Source organism: Jaculus jaculus, chromosome 16, assembly GCF_020740685.1.
Source record: "Jaculus jaculus isolate mJacJac1 chromosome 16, mJacJac1.mat.Y.cur, whole genome shotgun sequence".
Lineage (NCBI taxonomy): Eukaryota > Metazoa > Chordata > Mammalia > Rodentia > Dipodidae > Jaculus > Jaculus jaculus.
The window spans coordinates 67,027,299-67,043,721 of NC_059117.1; the positions used below are offsets into that span (position 1 = coordinate 67,027,299).

Below are 16,423 nucleotides of genomic sequence, written 5' to 3' on the forward strand. Positions count from 1 at the left end.
GCCAAAATAAACCTCTTCCCCCCCCCCACAAGATGCTCTTGGTTGGGTGATTTCTACCAGCAATGTGAACTTGACTGCAACAAATAGTGTGTGTGTATATGTGTGTGTGTGTGTGTGTGTGTATATAATATATAATTTTTTAAAGCCTGCTATGTTTTAATTTATTTGAGAGAGAGGTAGAGAGAGAAAGTGGTAGAGAGAGGGGAGAATATGGGCATGCCAGGGACTCTAGCCACTGCATGTGAACTCTAGACACTTACAACACCTTGTGCATCTGGCTTACATGGATTCTGGGGAATTGAACCTGTGTCTTTAAGCTTCATAGGCAAGCGCCTTAATCGCTGGGCCATCTCTCCAGCCCTAGTATAGGTTTATAAAGACAAGGGACACTTTGGAACTCCGCAGCCTGCGTGCACACATGCGCTCACACACTTACCCACATGAGGCACCTTGCAGAGTGCTGCGGCCGCCGCCTTCGTCTGTCCAAGTAGCATGCTCAGGAGAACCTCGCGATCAGGCCCGCTGAGCGTCTCTCATGGAGGGCGGGCATGGAGAGGGTTTCTAGACCTTCGCTTGAGACTGCAGCCACTCCCTCCCACACCCCTCTGACAGTTGTGCCACCGAAGCTGGAGTAAATGGAAGGTGGGAAGTTAACTGAAGGGGAACTCTACTATGCCGCTCTGGAGAAGTCATCCCTGACGCGTGCGCCCCCTTGTGGGTCTGGCTAACGTGGGTCCTGGGGAATCGAGCCTCCAACCAGGGTCCTTGGGCTTCACAGGCAAGCGCTTAACTGCTAAGCCATCTCTCTAGGCCTCAACATACACATCTGTTAAAGGGCTGAAGATGTAGCTGAGTAATATAGTACTTGCCTAGTATGTACAAGCAAGATCCTCTTTTTTTTTTTTTTTTTTTTTGGCCTGAATATGTGTGTTTGGTGTGTGTGCATGCATGTGTGTGTGTGTGTGTGTTTCCCCATAAATCATAGCAAGAGGTAGAACCTTGGCTGTTGGATGCTAAGTTTTCATTCTTGAATTCATTCCCCTACCCCTCACGGACCCTTACCCCTTGGTAAATGCCAAGTTCCTATATCTAGTTTACAAAGAATAAGCAGAATTTTGCATGTTATGATACGGAACACTTGTAGTTACATGTTTTACTCACTTCCACACATTGGTACACACTATCCTTTTTCATTCATTATAAAACACCTATACTGTAACACCAAATAAATATTTTTGAATTGACTTGCTTTTGGCTATTGGGTCTTGACTCCAGGGCCTTTTGCATGTTAAGCAAATGTTCTCCCACTGAGCTTAAGGAACTCATGTTTTAAAATTACCTTTGGGCTGGAGAGATTGCTTAGTCATTACAGGCATTTGCTTGCAAAGCCTGACTGCCTAGATTGAATTCCCCAGCACCCACATAAACCCAGATGACTGGAGTTCATTTGTAGCAGCTTTAGGCCCTCATGAGCCCATTCTCATTCTCCCTCTGTCTCTCTCTTTCTCTCATTCTCTGTATACTTGCAAATAATTAAAGATATTTTAAAAAAATCTTAAGAGCTCATTTTAAAAAATGACCTTTGGGCTGGAGAAATGGCTCAGTGGTCACGTGCACCTCCTGTGTGAGCATGAGGGCCTGAGACCGTCTGAGCTGGAATCTCCAGAGCCACGTGAGCAGCACTGGAACTGATGAGAGACTCCATCTCAAGGAGAAAAATGGGGGGGGGGGTGAGTGACAGAGGGGGTTCCCTGATGTTCTTCAATGGCCACCACAGGCCAGCACACGGGGTGCCACATCAGCACGTAAGATGCACACATGGCACATACTATGTACATACAAAACAATCATGCTGTGAATGAACACTGTTTATGTATGTGTATATATAATCGTGGGCACACGTGTGCCTGTGTGTGTGTGTGTGTGTGTGCCTATAATCATGAGTGTGTGTATGGGGTCAGAGCACAACCCAGAAAATCTGTCCTCCTTCTCCACCTGGTCCAGGCAGGTCTTTTCCTGCACACATGGGCTGGCGGGATTTTCCTGTCCCTACCTCCCATCCTGCTGTAGGAGGGAGCGTTGTTGGAGTGGTTACACACGCTCAATACCGTGTGCAGCTTCACGCGGGTGCTGGGAATTGGAACTCAGGTCACTACCCTTGCCCAGCAAGATCTTTACCAGTGACTCATCTCCTTGGCCCATAGCGTTCCTCTTTAAAAATAAAATGTACTCTTTCCCTTGTCTAACTCGAGAGGCCTGAGATAGTGAGTTTATGTCCTCAAGATGAATTTGTTTTTCAATTTAAATATTTTTATTTGCAAGCAGAGATAGACAAGATACAGAGAGAATGGGTGTGCCCACGGCCTCCAGCCACTGCAGATGCCCTCCGGATGCATGCGCTACTCTGAGCATTTGGCTTTACGTGGGCACTGGGGAATTGAACCCAGACCATTAAGCTTTGTAGGCAAACACAACTGCTGAGCCATCTCCCCAGCCCCTCAAGATGATGCTAATGTAACGTCAACGATGTCTTTGATTTAGAATGTTCTAGTCTTGGCAGGATGCGGTGGATGTTGTGCAGACCCTGATATGTGAGCCTTGCCAACAGAAGTCTGTGGGGAAGGTGAAGTGAAGACCTTGTGCAGCCAGTAACTAGAAAGTCAAATGACTCTAGGTTATAGCCCATCAGGTCATCATTTCCTGTTCCTCAGTTTTTAGGCTTCCGCTCACACGCTGCGGCTGTTGTTATGCTCCTTGCAAACTTTAAGGTCACCTCGCAAAGGGTAACTTTCACTTGCTAGCAGCTGCCTTGTGTTTTTCGTCTTTGTTACCATAGGAGATATAAAGATAGCATCTTTTGTTGGATTTTATTTAACTTAATTAATTGATTGGTTTTTCGAGGCAGGCTCTCACTTTAGCCTAGGCTGACCTGGAATTCAGTATGCATTCCCAGGGTGTCCTTGAACTCACAGTGATCCTCCTACCTCTGCCCCCCTCTCCCGAAGTGTGTGCCACCATGCCCCGCTTTTGTTTGTTTTTGAGACAGGCTCCTATGTAGCCCATGCTGGCCTTTTTTGCAGGGTAGCTGAGGATGACCTTGAACTCCGGATTCTCCTGCTCCCACCTCCCAAGGGCTGGGCTCACAGGACTGCGCTGCCACACTTGGCTGAAGCCGGTGCTGGAGCTCGGCCTGTGCTTCAGAGCGTGGCTTTCAGTGACGGGCTCCGAAACCTGGAAGCTCCATGGTTTGTGTTTGTACATGGAACTTTGCAAACAGTTCTTTTGTGCTTGTGTGAGACTCCATTCTCAGTATTAGGAATGAGCTTTTCTTGTCTCAAGCTATATTCCGGACAGCACCAAGCCCCAGAGCTGGAAAACTGGTGTAATTCTATCTAACAGTCATGCGCTCTACTTAATGGCATCATCTTGGTGGACTCAGAGTGAATCAGGAGTGTGAGAAACCTGTGTTCCATTCTGTCTGGCAGGGTATAAATGGATATATCTATCTACCTGTCTGTCTGTCTGTCTGTCTATCTGTCTGTATAAATGCCTCTTTTGCTGTTTGTTCCTGGTTGTTGGTGTCTCAACCCGAGATGGAAGATGGTTCTCAAACTCATTGCACACCCAGAATTAACTGGTCACAGAACTCAGGAAGGCTCATTAAAGGAGTAATTGCGGCCAAACGTTATTGCTATGGGAGACTCAAGCCTGGCTGGCATACCACCACCCACATTGAAGGGGGCTTTCAATCTGAATCTCAGTGTAAACAATTTTTATTTTTAACTATGTGTTTGGTGGGTACTTGTGTGCATGTGTGTGACTGCAGCTGCACGCGTGCCACAGCACACACATGGTGGTCCAAGGCCACCTTTCAGGTTGGTCCTCGCCGCTCACTTTGTTGGAGGCAGGATCAGTGTTCACCACCCCGTTTATGATGAGCTTCTAGAAACTTGTATACCCCCTCCTGTCTCACTGTAGGTGCCCTGGAATTTGAGAAGCCCGCCTCAGTTTCCAGCTTTTACAAGGGTTTAGGGATTTGAGTTCAGGTACTCAGTGCCGCACATCAAGCACCTTAACCACTAAGCTCTCTCACTGCCCCCCAAAGATTTTGTTTTTTAAATGTTGGTAGAGAATGGGAATGCAGTCCAAATAAAACGTGTCCAAGGACTGATCGGGGTCTACAAACCATCATTTTGTGACCCTGTGATGCACATTACAGTCCCCATGGACGGAGCTCAAGGAAGGCTTGGGTTACATCCTCAAGGGGATGCAGTCATAGGCTCTGGTGATCCCATTTAGAATCTTCCTCAGCACTTGGAAGGCTGAGGTAGGAGGATCTCAAGTTTAAGGCCAACCTGGGCTTCATAGGGAGACCCTGCCTCACGGAAAGAAAAAAAAGAGAGAGATGAAGGACGGGAAGGAGAGGCAGCTGCTCTTCTGTTCTGTGCTGAAGTTCTGAATCCTGGGACTCATTTGCTGCCTCTCAAGTCCTGCATTACTTGGAATGAAACGTCATATGGAGAAAGGCTGGGCTCTCGGGAGTAAGAGCTGAGACCTGACGTGGAGCTATGCAATGTCAGGAGAGAAGACTGAACTTGGGCACTGATTTGGAAATGTGAGAATTACCTGTAGATAGAAGCACTGGTATTGCCCCCACAGACATTCAGTGGAGTTCCCCCAAAGTCTCTCCAGGGTACAGCCTTCCTCTAGATAGCAAGTGTTAAGGAGAACTGGCTTCTGGACTAGTTGATGAAATGCTGCTGGAAACAGGGACTCAAGAATTGTAACGCAGGCGAGGCGGGGACAGGGGAGGCTGGCCGTGGCTCACTCTTGAAAGGAGGAGGAAAATCCGTAAGTCAGCGGAGCAAGGGCGTGCCGCTCTGGATCGTGTCACGGTCACTACGAATGCTTGTGTCACGACCAGGAAAGCACTAAGACGGGAGGCCGGGGGGAGTGTCCATGCGACTGACCACGGAAGCTAGTGTGCGGATGTCGTCAGCCGTTGCCTTCTTCACAGAAATGCTCAATACTGATGAGAACATCAAAAACCATACTTTATTTTATGTATAGCAATACAATTTACATATTAAATAACACTATAATAGAAGGATTTGATATAGTTTTAAACAGAAGAAAAAAGGGAAAAATTTCAGGTTACAAAACCCCTCTCCCCCCCCACGAACAAATTTTCTTTAAAAAAAAAATCACTTTTTTTCCAAATGGATCAATGCGACAAATGTATTCTGAGACTATGACTAGTCATGTCTACTCCCTATTGCACAAATGGTTGGTGTAACTGAAAAGAAAGCCCAACTCTCACAACCACTGCCTCAAAGGAATAACACGTGTTGCATTCTTTGGGAATGCAAAGATGGTTCTTGCTACTTCAATACACAGAACGTTGAATTCACATATCCACCACAAGCAAAAAGGAAAAAAAAAAAAAAAACTATGATGGAGTTGAAACTAGAAAAAAATTAGCTTTATATGAAAATATAAAATTCTATGATTATATACCATAGATACAAAGTTCCCAGAAGATGCTTACCAAGCAACAAAATATTTACAGTTTTAATGATTTTTAGGTGTTTGGAAATGAAGTGAAAGAAACATGAGGTGGCATGAAGGTTGAGTTCTTTTAGAAACAATGGCTGCTTGTTAGTTTCAAATGTCCTAACAAAAATGGAGTCACCACCCCAAATGTTGGAGAGTTGCGACATTTTATAAAATCGAGTTGTCTCCTTTTTTGGAGACGTTTATTTTCTTAAAACTCAAGATTTGTTTTTCTTGAAATTAATTATCCTCTGTAGAAAATGCTTCCCTTTGCAAATATTTAACAAAAATACTAAAAATCGTTGAACAGCTGAGACAAAAGTAGAGGCCAGTATCAATTATTACAATTTCTTCCTATTTTTAGCATGCCTTCTTCTGGAGATAAGTAAAGCCAATATTGTATGGAAAGTGATAACTGGGGCAGGGTTCAGAGGGTTATGTGAAATTATAGCTGCTACAATGGAAAATAAAAAAGCAGGCATCTTTCCCTTCATGTGGAAAATTCACTGGCACCATTTGAACCAAAATTACAGAACAGAGGAGTTGCAAAAGCATTTTCCAGTAGAACTGCTAAATTCTCAAGACAACATTTTGATTACTTTCTCTTAAATTAAGATGAGTTCGGGCTTCTTAATTTTTTGCTTAGAATTAGTAACGTGTATCTTTGGTAAATTGGTATCTATATTTTAATTTTAGATACATATTATGCATGTAAGAAAAAGTCATAAGAAGGCAGTTGTGCTGTGTCATTATAAAATAATTAAGGTTCATTTGATTTCATTGTCACTCTGGGCTAAAAACTCTTCCAGTTAGACCTTGAACACCATCTTCCTCCTTTGACCTTGTTGAATTCTTCACTTGAAAGGGACTATAGAAGTTCCCAGGGCATAAATGCTAGAAGAATGAATGAATGAATTGGCTTATTCTTGAAATTCAGAAGGAAAAATTTTACAATAAATATTAAAGATGGTATCATGTCTGTCAGGTCCAAGGAGCTTCTCTCGAAGTCAACACCACCTCTTTGATGTCCAACATGACCACCTGCTCAATCCTGACAAATCAGTTTTCTGTGATGTGTGTTTTCTGTTTACCTAGAGCTAAGGGCATACACATAAGAGCTTATTTTATAAAGTAGCACACGCTAACTTTAGCAATAGCTAGAACCTTCCCCTTGGGTGTGTCAACAACCTCGTTATCTATACGTAAGCAGTGTGCCTGTGTTTCAAAGCAAACGCCATCTTTGGAACTCTGCCTCTGGGAAGATGCAGAATATTTTCGCCAGTAACAAAGGAGTGATAGTGAGGGTTCATGCTGTGGCCAAAGTGAAGGTGAGCATCGTCCGTAAGGGGCATTTGGACTGCTTAGACAAGATGGGCACAGCGCACCTGCTCGGAGTCCCACAGTGGGCTGGGAGCGTAGGCTCAGGCCCAAGCCTCCCGTAGGCATCCCGGTTGTTTCTATCTGACCTCCTTCCTTGCGCCTCTCTTCCCTCCTCACTCGGTTCCCATGGGCGAGTCACAGAACTGTGCAGTTCTACAACTTGATCCTTCTGGGAACAGGGCAGAAGGGAACGCTTGCTGTTTGTCTTCTAAACATCTGCTTTCATTAAGAACGATAAGAGACTATAAACCCCACGCTGACTGTCCCAGCCCCTGAGCTGCCCCCTGAGGAGTGAGAGCCCTCGAGATCTCTTTAGAACCTGGCCAGGGAGTTGTCTGCTCTGCTCTCTGCTGCCGTGTTAGGAAGCTTGGCGCGTTCTGTCCCCGCCGCCGGCGGCTGCTGCGCACCGCTCACCGGCCGGTCTTCCGGGCGGTGCGTAAACCTGGCCGATGTACGGGCCCCTTAGCAAACTGCTCGCCATCCCTGCAAAGTAGGGCAAGTCTTGACAAAGAGACTTTTCCATGTGGTTGTTTGCACACGGAAAGATGAGATTAATGCCGACACGGTCTGCGGTTCTCAAGGCCTCTGCAGATCTGCCCTCTGCATGGAGCCGCCTGGACTGGACTGTACTGTCCACCTGACCAAGCCTGGTCCTCCCGGTGCTTGGTGACTGGCAGGCCAGCCTGGCCAGGTGGTGACAGCCTCTGTGCTACGCGTCATCGGGGCGAAATGCCGCCCAGAAAGATGAGTGTGGCCACCAGGGCCTGGGTTGAAGCTCATTGGCATACAAAGTAAATCAACCCACCTTCTTCGGAGGGCCAATGTTTTTTTATTTTTGGGGGGCTCATTCCGAGTCTCACAGGAGCTCACTGTCCAAAGCAAACATGCAGCGGCAGATCCCAGTGAGTGGCTTGTTTTCTAGCAATTCTCCTAATGCGCCCGAGTTCCCCATGTGTGCTGTGGGGTGAACATAGCTCCGGAGGCTGACCGTGGGCTCTTGAGACTGTCACCGTGTGGTCACGACGTACAGCTGCTCCTGAGGCTAAATGACACACGACCATTCAAAACTGTCTCCTCTTAAAAGCCTGAAAATTTAAGTGCCACCTTTTTTTTTTCCTCCAAGTTTAAAATTTTGTGTTTTCGACATGAGACTGATCCATGTGTGGAAGTTCAGATAGCCCCAAAGCTGTTGCACACACAGTCTTTTCAATTTAATCTTAAGTAGAAGACTGTATGTAATTAAGAGCTTTGTTATGGAACATTTGGCAAAATAAAGAAAAGAATGCTAAGCATGTATGAGGTTTTTATTCGATTGTTATATGAGTAGTGGAGAATTTTTAGAGGACTAGTTTTAAAATTAAACACCTACTACTGTGAGCAATGGCACTACAAACCAAAAAAAAAAAGTAAGAAATAATGAAAGGCTTGTCATAACCGAGCTGAGGAAAGTATCACCATCTTTCTGCTGGGAAAGCCAGCCCTGATTTTCTGGTAGAGCTACTTCAGAGAGTCACAATGAAAATAACACACACTGTCCACATAGCTACTGTGAAATCTGTAATACAGTTATCCTTTATTTTGACACATTTGTAAGCTGTGAATATGAACTGGCAACTAATAGATGTCACATGGAGCAAGTCTGAAGCCCTCCGGTTTCTTAGTGACCTTTCAGACATCAGAGTGGGACCATCCCAAGGCCCTGGTGCCGGCAGACCTTCTCTGGAACTCCCAGTGACCTGCAGGCCGGTAACAGGAAACCATTCCTAACCAGTGCACTGGAATGCAGCAGGCATGTAGGACTGAGCAGTGCCTACATCCCAGAGGAGGGGACCCAGCAGAGAACAGATTGCCTGCTCGTGGAACGTGACTGCTTTAGCAATAATGACAAAACCGAGGTTCACGGCAACAACACGGACCTCCACTGTGCCGAACTAAAAGTAGCATGTATGTAGTCATGGCATGTCCCGTCAGGGTTCGCTCCAGTTATCCACGACAGGCAGTAACACTGGTCATAGAGTGCAAACTGGGCAAGGTCGCGGCTCACCGTGTGAAAGAACAGAGGTGCAAACGCTCAGTAGGATACCATTAAGACAGAAAATGGCAAAAAATAAATATCAAAACTTTTTATCAGTGTAAAAAAGTAACTGGGTTATTGTATAACCTAGAGTCTGGCAAAAAAAAAAAAAAAAAAAAAGGCCTCAAGAAAGTTCCCAGTCCTCGGACGTGTACAAAGTCAGGAGCCCTCCGGGGCGCCGGTCACACCAGAGACTCCATGCTCTCGGCCGGGTCCGACTCGTCCGCCGCGAGCACGGCGCCGTTTCTGTCCACGGTCGTGGGACCGCTCCCGTTTTCTCTCGTGCTGACCAAACTGAGCATTGCTTTGTACACAAACTGGTACTGTTCCTGAAAGACAAGAGGAGGCGTGCTGAGCCAACCAGCGGGAACACACTGTCACCTGACGGGGGACTACCGGTGAAAGACACATCGTGAAGAGAAAGAAATGGGATGGGGTCATGATCAAAAAATTATATACATGTGGGGAATTTTCCAAGAAATTAAGACACATTGTGAAAAACATACAAGAGAAGCAAGAACTGCAAAAAAAAATGTTATCCGAGAAATGTTATAAAAAAAAAAAACCCACTTGAATCTATTCTCATTAAGATCTACCCTGCATATGGCTCGGCTTGTTTCGGTGGGTGCTAGGGAATGAACTCAAGCGAACCAGGACTGCAAGTTGCTCCCATGAGGCACGGTTGGGATTTGGGGTCATGTAACTGTGGTGTCTTGTGCACTCAGGGTGTTTGGCCGCATCCTGGCCCTCATACACTAAATCAGAGTGCCTCTACCCACCAGTCTGGGAAGTCTCCAGATACACTCAATGTCCCCTGGCTGAGGACGCTTGCTCTGCGGTGTGTGTCTGACGTTCAGCGGATACAGAGGTTGTGTATATAAGAAGGCGACTTACGATGTCTGTGAAGACTCCAGGTCTCATAAGATTGATCATTTTCGCCACCTGGAAAACGTCCACGGCATTTTCATTCTCCAGCTGCTGGGACAGGGTGGTAAGGGCACACAACATTCCTGCCGAAACTGCTCCGTACCTGCGGAAGGAGAGGGGAGGTGCCGTCTCAGTGCTGGTACAGGACTGAACAGAGTGGAAGGCAAGCAGAGTCACTTTCCTGGGAACTAAGCAGGCTGAGCTGACTGTTCTAGAAGACAAAATTGAACGGCATGCTAGAGGTGGGGGAGGGACCTAGAAGCCTGAATAAAGGTGACATTTGTTGATGAATAAAAATCTCCCATACTGTGCCATTATAAACAGCTTGATACCTAACAGGAAATAGCAGGTTCACAGCAGAGTTGGGGAAGCTGTAGATCTGTGTTGGGGAATTTTTATGGGGTACACCATGGAAAAACCAATATGAGGACCTTGCCACTGGGTCAACTGCCAGGGCTGAAGGGTTCTGTTTTCTTTTTCAACAGTCTCAAAACAGTTAAGTTGAACTTACAAATAAGAATGAAAAACTATCTGCATACTCCTATTTTGGTTAACCACAGACCATATTCATGATGGTCCCAGAAGGTTATGAGGAAGCTGAAAAATTCCAGCTGCCTAATGACCCATCACATCTTAACGTGTTGCTGCAGCACATGACTTCTCTGCGTGTGGTGATGCTAGGTCATAACAACACTGTGATGGCATCGTATAAACTCAGAAAGGTTACGGGCTGTGGGCTAAGCCATCTCTCCAGTGGGTTTCGTCGTCCAAGGGTCTGTAAGTACATGATGATATTCGCATCCCATCAAAATCACCTTTATGGGCTGGAGAGATGGATTAGCAGTTAAGGTGCTCGCTAGCAAAGTTTAAGGACCCAGGTTCGATTTCCCACATAAGCCACGTGCTCCATGTGTGCCTGGAGTTCATTTGCAGTGCCTATAGGTCCTGGTGTACCCATTCTCTCTCCCCATCTGCCTCTTGCTCTCTCAAATAAATACAAGTTAAAAAAAAATCACCATTATGCCTATCATGCAGCAGCATGTGACTCTTTAGGACTGAACATGAAGCCAGAATTTTCACACACACTTTGTTCACAGCTACACCCCACGCCCTCCCTGCCCTGGGGTCCTTAGTTGTTCTCTTCTTAGAATGAGAATACGTATTTCTTCCATTTTGAACCTCAAAATCCTTTCCCCAGTTGGGAGACAAACTGAAACATACTGTTGTTAGTGTTTCCTTGATGACATCTCTATTTCCTCTTTGAAATTGCCTCATAAACTCACTATTTTGGTGCTAGGTTTGTTTATTTAAAATGGTTTTACAAGTGATTTTAGTGTCAGCAGTGCCTGTTATTTAAAAAAAAATTAAAAATTTAAAAAATTTTTTCTTTATTTATTTGAAAGAGTGAGAGAGAGAGAGAGAGAATGCGCAGGCCAGGGCCTTTAGCCATGGCAAATGAACTCCTGACACATGTGCCCCCAGGGCATCTGGCTTACATGGGTCCTGGAGAATCAAACCTGAGTCCTTTGGCCTTGCAGGCAAATGCCTTAATCATGAAGCCATCTCTTCAGCCCCACAGCTAGTCTTTCTAACGTTGTTGATGGTCATTTTGTTCAGCTAGAATACTGGAGCGTCCTGATGTCATCTGGTTGTCTTTTGTCTTGGGACTGTGCTTGCGAACGCTTTCTCCTGGATGCTCTGCTGTGGCATTTCACACTGATGTGAATCCTTTCCCCTTGAGATGGAGGGGCGGGGTCTGACTTCAGTGGATATCCAGGTGCCTGGCATTTGCTGCCAAATAGTCTCACCTGGCTTATTAGCACAATCGGGCCTCTATCCCATACTACGTTCTCATCCATACAGGCCGACTCCTGAATTCTGCTCTTCCCTTTCAGTCTTGCTTATTCCTTGCATCTCTCCATAGTTACCTTAATTCTTTTATTATATTTTTTTTTGGTTTTTCAAGGTAGGGTTTTGCTCCAGCTCAGGCTGACCTTGGAATATAGTCTCAGGGTGGCCTGGAACTCACAGCAATCCTCCTGCCTCTGCCTCCCGAGTGCTGGGATTAAAGGTGTGCTTCACCACGCCCAGCCTTCCTTTACTTTTGAACTGTTATTAGTGTACTTTGTACGTTATAGGTTTTTTTTTGGAGGGGGAGGGGCGTTTGGGGGATAGTTCTGTCCCTCTGAGCTTTAAAATGCAATGTTATGGTCATTATTTGGTATTAAGTACTTTGCAGTTTCTGTCTTGGTTATCTGTTTAGCCCATGGATTAGTTATAAGTAATTTTAGCTGCATGGATTTCAGTTTTCATACATTGGGGTTGGGAACTTAGTCCATTGTGTATTTGTACTAGTAAATGAGTGTGGCCAGTGTAGTATCCAGATTTTAGAAGTTTACTGTAATTCCATTTTTTTTTTTTTTTGGTCAACTTATATAGATGAACTGCTTATGTTTAAACAGACAGGCGCAGGCGTGTGCACCACCACTGTCAAGTGCCGCGCTCAGATTGTCTCTCGGATGTCACTTTCCTAAAGTATCCTGAGTGCTGAAGAATTTAACTCTTTGTTGAACTCTTTCCAGGAGCACTATTTATGCCGGGACTACATGGCGAATTCCAGGGTGAGGCCCTACCTTGAAAAAAATCCAAACAACAAAAAAGGAAAGCACTTATTTGCACGCGCACGTGTGTGTGGGGGGGGGGCGGGCACACTAGTGCCTCTTGCCACTGCAAGTGAATTCCAGATGCTGGTGTCACTTTTTGTGGGCAGCTTGTGCGGTGCTTTGGGTTTAGAACATGGGCCATCTGGCTTTGTAAGCAAGTGCTTTAACTACCCAGCCAATTTCCCATCCCTACTTTGTTGAATTCCTAGAAAGCCCCGGCTGTTGTCTCTTCCGCTCCAACCTGCTGATCACCTCTTGGACTTAGCCTTACAAGCTACTTTACTTCAATGCCACCTATTCCACAGCAAGCCTGTCTCTTAGTCTCCCTTATTAGTCTTACTCGCTGACCATTTTCTGCTCATAGCGGCTGACTTGCTCTTGATTTATAATACTTCACGAAGTCTTCTCTTAGATCCAGAGCACGGCGCTTCGTGATCCTGCCAGAGCTCCTCCATCCTGACTCCCATTGCTCCTTGCTGATCGTGTTGTCTTTCCTCTGACTCTGAAACTGCTCTGAGTGGGGCTCACTCCTTATTTAACATGGCACTTTAAACGGTCATTTGTACTGATGGTTTCATGAGGTGAGGAATTTAACCTCTGCGTAATTGGTTCCAGTGAAATAATTAAACCTGGGATTCCCCTTGTATTTCTTAGAGCTACTCAGAGAGAAGATAGGTAACTTTTTTTTTTAAAAAAACTCAGGTAGGGTCTTGCTGTAGCCCAGGCTGGCTTTGAACTCACAGTGAGCCTCCTACCTCTGCCTCCAGAGTGCTGGGAGTAAAGGTGTGTACCACGCCTGGCAAAGTAAGGCAACTTATTTGTCGTGTATGGAGTGTGCTTTTCACAGGGGATGACTCTGGCCTCTCTGTGGACTGCCTTTTCCATGCTTAGCCGTTCTGTTTTTATTTTTAGAATATTTTATTTATTGGAGAGAGAGAGAGAATGGGCACACTAGGATCTCTAGCCACTGTACATGAACTCCAGACATGTGTACCACCTTGTCTATCTGGCTTACGTGTATACTGGGTAATTGAATCTGGGTCCTTGGGCTTCACCTCTGTATCCCCTAGCCATTCTTAAGTAGAGTCACACACAACAAATTCTGGTACATGCTGGTAGCTACAAGATGTGGCCTGGGCCACCTAGGTTTGTGCAAGCTCTACCTGTGATGTCCATACAGGGAGGAGCCCACCTAATGACAAGTTGCTCAGGATGGGTGGATGCCTACTGTTAAGTAGTACATGGCTGGCTTAAGGGGAAGGACGTATCAAATATGACGTTAACATGACTGGGAGCTAAATCAGATGGATTGATACTTCGTTTTTATTTTTATTTTTTAAAATTCTTTTGTTCATTTTTATTTACTTGAGAGTGACAGAGTCAGGAAAAGAAAGGCAGAGAGAGAGAGAGAGAATGGGTGCGCCAGGGCTTCTAGCAACTGCAAACGAACTCCACATGCGTGCATCCTCTTGTGCATCTGGCTAACGTGGGTCCTGGGGAATCTAGCCTCGAACCGGGGTCCTTAGGCTTCACAGGCAAGCGCATAACCACTAAGCTATCTCTCCAGCTCTTTATTTTTATTTGAGAAAGAGAACTGGCACACCAGGGCCTCAGTCACTGCAACTGAATGCCAGACGCTTGCATCACCTAGTGGGCATGTGCAACCAGCTAACGTGGGATCTGGAGAGTCAAACATGGATCCCTAGGCTTTGCAGGAAAGCACCTTAACATCATCAATATACCTAGCATTACCTGAATACCCAAGAAGAAAGGCTGAAGAAGTTGACTGTCTTTCAGAACTTCTGGGGGTATGTGTAGGCGTGAAACTACAGGGGCTTGATGCAAGGCAGATACAAATTATTGTTCACAGGCTAGTTAAAACGGGAGCACTCTATACATTTACAGAGAGTTTTCCAGTTTGTCTAGGACTGCTGTGAAAGGTGATGCTGGTACAGTAATGCTAAGACAAGAAGCCAGAAGGGCTGGGTCTGTGTTACACCGATGTTCCCTAGTCAGTGTCCATAATACTGGTGGTCACATCTGATCACTTTTTATTTCATACAATTACTAATAATTATTACAGCTTTTAGTTTCAGACTGCTTACAAAAGTCATAACTAAAAACAATGCAGAATGAAAAACTGCTGGCCCCATGAAGAAAGTGAAACTTCCTTTAGACAGTAGCAGGGCAAGAAGGGAAACAGAATGAAAGCTTCACCCTATGCCTTTCCCCAAGGCAACGTGACGTTAGAGAAAACTTGTGGTGACTCATATCTGTAAGCCTGGCACTGAGCAAGCTACGACAGGGGAGTTGCCATGGGCTTGAGGTCAGCCTGGGGGGCACATGCTTATGCCACTTGTGTCTCTCCACATGTGGGTTCTGGGGAAACCAAACGTTGGGCCAGTGGGCTTTGCAAGCAAGCACCTTTAACTGCTGAGCCATCTCCCCAGCCCCCTATCTGGAAAACCTTAATTATGTTTTAGCATGGGGTCTGCTTGACTCCATGAGTTATGTGGCTGATTCTGGCCTAGTACTAACTGTAAACCTACTCAGGTCCTGGGCAAGTGCCCTGGCTTGCCTGTTTCCCTGTTTTCTGGTTGCGTGATTCTGAGGACACAACTGAATTAGGATCTGTCGTATCTGCAGGAGTTTGTATAGAGGAGAATACATACATTTTGTGTTTTTTTACTTACTAGTACTTCAGACTCTGATCTTAAGACTGTTTGGGCAACAGCAATATATTAAAAGTTAAGACTGGGCTGGAGAGAGCACTCGTCTGTGAAGCCTAAGACCCCTGGTTTGAAGCTCAGTTCCCCAGAACCCATGTTAGCCAGATGCACAAGGGGGCGCATGCTTCTGAAGTTCGTTAGTAGTAGATGGAGGCCCTGGCATGCCCATTCTCTCTCTCTCTCTCTGTGTGTCTGTTGCTCTCAAATAAATAAATAAATGAACAACCAAAAAAGTTAAGGCTGGAGGGATGGCCTAGCAGTTAAGGCATGTGCCTGCAAAGCCAAAGGACCCTGGTTCAATTCCCCAGGACCCACACAAACCAGATGCACAAGGTGGCATATGTATTTGGAGTTTGCTGTGGTTGGAGGCCCTGGAGTACCCATTCTCTCTCTCGAACAAATAAAAGTTAAGGCACTTGCCTGCAAAGCCTAATGATCCAGTTTCGATTTCTCAGTGCCCACTAACTAACGAGTTGTTTAATAACTTGATAAACTTTACCATTAAACAGGTAAGTTTATTTTAAACCCTTACATTAATTAATTTTAAAAGCTAGTATACAGTACAACGGGCGTCATTAACGGTTTCCTCCCCCACCCCCGACAGTGTCTTGCCGTAGCCCAGGCTGACCTGGAATTCACTATGTAGTCTCGGAATGGCAGTTCTATCTCTGCCTCTCAAATGCTGGGGTTATGTGCCACCCCTACCAGCCTCATTAAGGTATTTAAAAAAAAAAAAATTGTGTGTGTGCTGGAGAGATGGCTCGGTGGTTAAGGTGCTTCTTGGAAAGCCTAGCAACCTGGGTTTGGTTTCCCAGTGCCCACGTAAAGCCACATGCCAATACCATACTATAAAATGTAAGCTGCATTCATTCACCATTGTTACTAGTAGCCTTATCTCTACTAATCAAGCAATCCATATTTTTTTAAAAGGTTCTTTCCCTAATAAGTGCTTGCTGAAATTTAATGTAAGGGTTTAAAATAAACTTACCTGTTTATGGGTGAAGTTAATCAAGTTATTAAATAACTTGTTAGTAAAACAGAAAACCTTCAGAAGCACGCGTGGCTATGATATAATACTTTCCCCTTCTCCAACATAT

At 45.4% G+C, this 16,423-nt stretch overlaps 1 protein-coding gene across 4 annotated transcripts in view; it reads right to left on the minus strand.

The window, feature by feature from the left end:
- Positions 1-8,477: 8,477 nt before the first annotated feature.
- Ptprg (protein tyrosine phosphatase receptor type G) overlaps positions 8,478-16,423 on the minus strand; it is an 873,855-nt gene continuing 865,909 nt past the window's right edge. For all 4 annotated transcript variants that reach the window (XM_004661265.2, XM_004661264.2, XM_045136198.1 and 1 more), the window contains 2 exons: positions 9,902-10,037; positions 8,478-9,336 (listed from right to left, as the gene is read on the minus strand). In XM_004661265.2, the coding sequence (XP_004661322.1) occupies positions 9,190-9,336; positions 9,902-10,037 (283 nt within the window). In that variant the 3' untranslated portion in view covers positions 8,478-9,189. The remainder of the gene's footprint in view (positions 9,337-9,901; positions 10,038-16,423) is intronic.